At 38.5% G+C, this 7,206-nt stretch overlaps 1 protein-coding gene across 1 annotated transcript in view; it reads left to right on the top strand.

Annotated features, from left to right (window-relative positions):
• Positions 1 to 7,189, top strand: part of LOC311044169 (H-2 class II histocompatibility antigen, E-S beta chain-like) — a gene marked incomplete at its 3' end in the record, with an annotated part of 11,781 nt that extends 4,592 nt beyond the window's left edge. The window contains exons 6-8 of the mRNA XM_084055588.1: position 1; positions 5,695 to 5,914; positions 7,108 to 7,189. The exon at position 1 is cut by the window's left edge and continues 272 nt beyond it. Of these exons, the coding sequence (XP_083911714.1) occupies position 1; positions 5,695 to 5,914; positions 7,108 to 7,189 (303 nt within the window). The remainder of the gene's footprint in view (positions 2 to 5,694; positions 5,915 to 7,107) is intronic.
• Between the last annotated feature and the right edge of the window lie 17 nt (positions 7,190 to 7,206).

Genomic DNA, 7,206 nt, shown 5'->3' with positions numbered 1-7,206 from the left:
GGTGAGCTGATCTCAGAGCAGCACTCAACACTCATCACCTCATAAACTATAACATGACATCATAATAAACTAGAAAGTACTGTTCCTGAAGAAACAGTGTGGGATCGCTAAGAATGTTGCAGGTATTGAGTATTGATAGTGTTAGTAGTGTTATAGGTTTGAAAGGTTTGAAAGGTTTGAAAGGTTTAAAGGGTTTGAAGGGTTTGAAAAGTTTGAAAGGTTCTAAAGGTTTGAAAGGTTCTAAAGGTTTGAAAGGTTCTAAAGGTTTGAATGGTTTGAATGGTTTGAAAGGTTTGAATGGTTTGAAAGGTTCTAAAGGTTTGAAAGGTTCTAAAGGTTTGAATGGTTTGAAAGGTTCTAAAGGTTCTAAAGGTTCTAAAGGTTTGAAAGGTTCTAAAGGTTCTAAAGGTTTGAAAGGTGTGAAAGGTTTGAAAGGTGTTAAAGTATTAGTGTTAAAAGTTTTTATAGTGTTGGCAGTATTGAATAGTGTAAAATGTATTTTTAGGGTAAAACAGTGATAGCTAGGTTCTAATAGGCGGTTGCTAGGGTCTAATAGGCGGTTGCTAGGGTAAAACAGGTGGTTGCTAGGGTAAAACAGGTGGTTGCTATGGCCTAATAAGCGGTTGCTAGGGTCTAATAGGTGGTTGCTAGGGTCTAATTGGTGGTTGCTAGGGTAAAACAGGAGGTTGCTGGGGTAAAACGGGTGGTTGCTAGGGTTAACAGGTGGTTGCTAGGGTGTAATATGTGGTTGCTAGGGTCTAATAGGGGGTTGCTAAGGTTTAATATGCAGTTTATATGGTCTAATATGCGGTTGCTAGGGTACAAAAGGTGGTTGCTAGGCTAAAACGGTGGTTGCTAGGGTGTAATAGGTGGTTGCTAGGGTATAATAGGTGGTTGCTAGGCTCTAATATGGTGTTGTTAGGGTATAATAAGCAGTTGCTAGGCTCCACTGTGGCTAAATAGCATTTCTCCATTGAAATGAATGGGATTGTTTTAGCAGTAAAAAGTGAAATATCTCTAAAAGTACAAATTATTTCAAAAATTCAAATGGTAGCCAATATCTCCTAAGTAGGCTGAACGTTATAGAGTTGGAACGGAGTTTCTAGCTAAAAGTATGAATTTCCCCATTGAAATGAATGGGCTTTTTTTAGAAGTAAAAAGTGCAATATCTCTAAAAGTACAAATTATTTCAAAAATTTGAATAATAGCCGACATGTCCTGAGTAGGCCGAACGTTGAAGAGTTGGAACGGAGTTTGTAGCTAAAAGTATGAAGGACTAGTTAGGTGCCAAAAAACGGGCGGAATAATAATAATAATAACTAGAAAGTACTGTTCCTGAAGAAACAGTGTGGGATCGCTAAGAATGTTGCAGGTATTGAGTATTGATAGTGTTAGTAGTGTTATAGGTTTGAAGGTTTGAAAGGTTTGAAAGGTTTAAAGGGTTTGAAGGGTTTGAAAAGTTTGAAAGGTTTGAAAGGTTTGAAAGGTTCTAAAGTTTTGAAAGGTTCTAAAGGTTCTAAAAGTTCTAAAGGTTTGAAAGGTTCTAAAGGTTTGAAAGGTTCTAAAGGTTTGAAAGGTTCTAAAGATTTGAAAGGTTCTAAAGGTTTGAATGGTTTGAAAGGTTCTAAAGGTTCTAAAGGTTCTAAAGGTTCTAAAGGTTTGAAAGGTTCTAAAGGTGCTAAAAGTTCTAAAGGTTTGAAAGGTTCTAAAGGTTTGAAAGGTTTGAAAGGTGTGAAAGGTTTGAAAGGTGTTAAAGTATTAGTGTTAAAAGTTTTTATAGTGTCGGCAGTGTTGAATAGTGTAAAATGTATTTTTTTAGGGTAAAACAGTGATAGCTAGGGTCTAATAGATGGTTACTAGGGTCTAATAGGTGGTTGCTAGGGTCTAATAGGTGGTTGCTAGGGTAAAACAAGTGGTTGCTAGGGTAAAACAGGTGGTTGCTAGGGCATAATAAGCGGTTGCTAGGGTCTAATAGGTGGTTGCTAGGGTCTAATTGGTGGTTGCTAGGGTAAAACAGGTAGTTGCTGGGGTAAAACGGGTGGTTGCTAGGGTAAACAGGTGGTTGCTAGGGTGTAATACGTGGTTGCTAGGGTCTAATAGGCGGTTGCTAGGGTCTAATAGTCGGTTGCTAGGGTCTAATAGGTGGTTGCTAGGGTAAAACAGGTGGTTGCTAGGGCATAATAAGCGGTTGCTAGGGTCTAATAGGTGGTTGCTAGGGTCTAATTGGTGGTTGCTAGGGTAAAACAGGTGGTTGCTGGGGTAAAACGGGTGGTTGCTAGGGTAAACAGGTGGTTGCTAGGGTGTAATACGTGGTTGCTAGGGTCTAATAGGGGGTTGCTAAGGTTTAATATGCAGTTTATATGGTCTAATATGCGGTTGCTAGGGTACAAAAGGTGGTTGCTAGGGTGTAATAGGTGGTTGCTAGGGTATAATAGGTGGTTGCTAGGCTCTAATATGGTGTTGTTAGGGTATAATAAGCAGTTGCTAGGCTCCACTGTGGCTAAATAGCATTTCTCCATTGAAATGAATGGGATTGTTTTAGCAGTAAAAAGTGAAATATCTCTAAAAGTACAAATTATTTCAAAAATTCAAATGGTAGCCAATATCTCCTAAGTAGGCTGAACGTTATAGAGTTGGAACGGAGTTTCTAGCTAAAAGTATGAATTTCCCCATTGAAATGAATGGGCTTTTTTTAGAAGTAAAAAGTGCAATATCTCTAAAAGTACAAATTATTTCAAAAATAAAAATAATAGCCGACATGTCCTGAGTAGGCCGAACGTTGAAGAGTTGGAACGGAGTTTGTAGCTAAAAGTATGAAGGACTAGTTAGGGGCCAAAAAACGGGCGGAATAATAATAATAACTAGAAAGTACTGTTCCTGAAGAAACAGTGTGGGATCGCTAATAATGTTGCAGGTATTGAGTATTGATAGTGTTAGTAGTGTTATAGGTTTGAAAGGTTTGAAAGGTTTGAAAGGTTTAAAGGGTTTGAAGGGTTTGAAAAGTTTGAAAAGTTTGAAAGGTTTGAAAGGTTTGAAAGGTTTGAAAGGTTTGAAAGGTTTGAAAGGTTCTAAAGGTTTGAAAGGTTTGAAAGGTTCTAAAGGTTTGAAAGGTTCTAAAGGTTTGAATGGTTTGAAAGGTTCTAAAGGTTCTAAAGGTTCTAAAGGTTTGAAAGGTTCTAAAGGTTCTAAAAGTTCTAAAGGTTTGAAAGGTTCTAAAGGTTTGAAAGGTTTGAAAGGTGTTAAAGTATTAGTGTTAAAAGTTTTTATAGTGTTGGCAGTGTTGAATAGTGTAAAATGTATTGTTTTTAGGGTAAAACAGTGATAGCTAGGTTCTAATAGGTGGTTGCTAGGGTAAAACAGGTGGTTGCTAGGGCCTAATAAGCGGTTGCTAGGGTTTAATAGGTGGTTGCTAGGGTCTAATAGGTGGTTGCTAGGGTCTAATTGGTGGTTGCTAGGGTAAAACAGGTGGTTGCTGGGGTAAAACGGGTGGTTGCTAGGGTAAACAGGTGGTTGCTAGGGTGTAATACGTGGTTGCTAGGGTCTAATAGGGGGTTGCTAAGGTTTAATATGCAGTTAATATGGTCTAATATGCGGTTGCTAGGGTACAAAAGGTGGTTGCTAGGGTAAAACGGTGGTTGCTAGGGTGTAATAGGTGGTTGCTAGGGTATAATAGGTGGTTGCTAGGCTCTAATATGGTGTTGTTAGGGTATAATAAGCAGTTGCTAGGCTCCACTGTGACTAAATAGCATTTCTCCATTGAAATGAATGGGATTGTTTTAGCAGTAAAAAGTGAAATATCTCTAAAAGTACAAATTATTTCAAAAATTCAAATGGTAGCCAATATGTCCTAAGTAGGCTGAACGTTATAGAGTTGGAACGGAGTTTCTAGCTAAAAGTATGAATTTCCCCATTGAAATGAATGGGCTTTTTTTAGAAGTAAAAAGTGCAATATCTCTAAAAGTACAAATTATTTCAAAAATAAAAATAATAGCCGACATGTCCTGAGTAGGCCGAACGTTGAAGAGTTGGAACGGAGTTTGTAGCTAAAAGTATGAAGGACTAGTTAGGTGCCAAAAAACGGGCGGAATAATAATAATAAATATGCAAGATAACATTAGTGTGATCGCTTTAGCGATCCCACAATAATAAATATGCAAGATAACATTAGTGTGATCGCTTTAGCGATCCCACAATCATTCTATTCAGAGATGATTAATGGTGTTAATATTGATCTGATCATGATTATAAAACATTCCTTAATCTATTAACCCATTCAATCCGGGAACGCATCTCTGTCATTTAAGATTTATTTGGATATTCAAAAATAGCAGATCTACAAGCTCATAGCGCGGCACCAAGTGCCGCGCTATGAGCTTGTAGATCTGCTATTTTTGAAGAATCGTGAACATTTGTGCAATCTTTGAATATATATTTTTTAAAGTGAACATTTGTAACTCAAATCTTTGCTTCTGGGGGTCCCTGGATCAAGATAGTAGATTTATTTTTGCTTTAAACTATATATATTTAAAGATTTTCACACATTCTCACGATTTAAAAAAATCACTATGAGCGATTGTAGATCTTGTAGATCTGCTATTTTTGAATAGCCAAAGAAATGTAAAATGACACAGATATGTTCCTGTTTTGAATGAGTTAATGTTCTGAGAAACATTTCAGATCCTCTTCAACACTTAAGCCTGATTTATACTGTATCCTAACACGCTGTCACACAGTGCAAATAGCAGATCTACAAGCTCACAACATGTGGTGTCACCATGGTACAGCCAGTATAAATGAAACATATAGATCTATTTCTATACATATAATGACCTTCCTAAAATAGAGACACCAGGATGAATGTTTTTAAATGAACTTTAAAAAAGAACCATGCAGGATAAAACACACCTCTATACACTTCATTTACCCTGGTTTTATATTGAATTATTGTCTTTACTAGTTTGTTTTCTATGTTTTTAATGACTTTAGTCATATTTTACAGGATTATGTGTTTGTTGGTTTCTACTCTTGTTCATTTGAACTATTTTCATTACATGATATTGCTTGGTTTATTGTTGTTTATATAAAGCACTGTGTAACTGTGAATGATTTAATATGTTTAAATGACGTTATATAAATGCATTCTATGTTGTAGAAAACTGTAGACTATTGTAGAATCTACAGTATTCTATGAAACGTTCTCTGGTGCCATCTGCTGGCCAAACACTGACATTTAAAGTTACAATTTACAATGTAGTCATTTATCAGACGCTCTTAATCCAGAGTGATTTACAGTAAACAAGGAAAACACAAGGTAATACATCAGATGCATAGAAATAGTAATCTAAGATCATAGATAAACCAAGAACCTATCAAAAGTCTAAACAGTTTAATATCAAATAAATAAATAATCTGTAAATTGAAACTATCCAAACTATAGGAAGCCAGGTCTACAATGAACCTGACATCTGTCTGAATGCTATGGGAGGGGTTGTAGGGTTGGATCAGGCTTGAAGATATGGGGGGGGGGGGGGGGTCATACCTTTGGTTGCTTTGTAGGCCAAACGTGAACATTTTGACTGATTGAAGATCAAACGTGTTTTGGCTTTCTGGATCATTTAGATCTCATTTATACAATTATTAATGATAATGACTTTTTCCTATGACTGGTATAATAATAATAATAATATTTTTTAGGAGTGGAGCCCAAAGTGAGGCTGAAGTCAGAGACTCCCCCTCGTCGTGGTGAACACACTCACATGCTGAGGTGCAGCAGCTACGACTTCTATCCTAAAGTGATCCTGGTGACCTGGTGGAGAGGTCAAGAACCTTTGACCTCTGGTCTCTCCTTTGCCGATGATCTGTCTGATGGAGACTGGTACTACCAGTACCACTCCTACCTGGAGTACACACCCAGGTACACACCTAACAGACACCTATACATAGAAATACACACCTCTACTGGTACTACCAGTACCACTCCTACCTGGAGTACACACCCAGGTACACACCTAACAGACACCTATACATAGAAATACACACCTCTACTGGTACTACCAGTACCACTCCTACCTGGAGTACACACCCAGGTACACACCTAACAGACACCTATACATAGAAATACACACCTCTACTGGTACTACCAGTACCACTCCTACCTGGAGTACACACCCAGGTACACACCTAACACACACCTATACATAGAAATACACACCTCTACTGGTACTACCAGTACCACTCCTACCTGGAGTACACACCCAGGTACACACCTAACAGACACCTATACATAGAAATACACACCTCTACTGTTACTACCAGCACCACTCCTACCTGGAGTACACACCCAGGTACACACCTAACAGACACCTATACATAGAAATACACACCTCTACTGGTACTACCAGTACCACTCCTACCTGGAGTACACACCCAGGTACACACCTAACAGACACCTATACATAGAAATACACACCTCTACTGGTACTACCAGTACCACTCCTACCTGGAGTACACACCCAGGTACACACCTAACAGACACTTACAGATGTGCCACTTAAAAACTTCACACGTTACTGTTCTTTCATGAAAGTGCCCTGAAAATTCATTTTTTTCCTCCCTGTTCTGCCCTTAAAAATGCACAGTTTTTCCCCTGAATAGAAGTTGTCACTACACCCCCCTGTTTTTCCCTTCAACAGACATCCATATACATGAGAACAAAAGAATGTGTGTTGAGGAAGGTGTCAGACTCATTATGAGAAGAAAGGTGATTTGAAGAGGTCCTTGACCAGTTGCTCAAATTAATTAGCATCATAAAAGCAGTGATCATCAAAATAATTCAGCATTTTAAATGCCCTTCTTTGTCCCTCTTATTGCCCTGGGAATCCCCTGAAAATGTACTGTCTTGGCGATGGCAGGACATTTGAAGTTTTGAAATGGCACATCTGTATAGGCCTACATAGAAATACACACCTAACTATGCACCGTGGTGCCTCACCTCTGCATCATCAGCAGAAAAACACGTGTGTGTGTGTGTGTGTGTGTGTGTGTGTGTGTGTGTGTGTGTGTGTGTGTGTGTGTGTGTGTGTGTGTGTGTGTGTGTGTATATTACAGATCAGGAGAGAAGGTCACATGCATGGTGGAACATCCCAGCCTGACCGCGCCTATCAAGATGGACTGGGGTCAGTTACTGTAATCTACTGTACTCTGTAT

Source organism: Gymnoscopelus microlampas, assembly GCF_963454915.1.
Source record: "Gymnoscopelus microlampas genome assembly, chromosome: 4".
Classification (NCBI taxonomy): Eukaryota; Metazoa; Chordata; class Actinopteri; order Myctophiformes; family Myctophidae; genus Gymnoscopelus; species Gymnoscopelus microlampas.
This window is presented reverse-complemented; position numbering and strand designations above follow the sequence as displayed.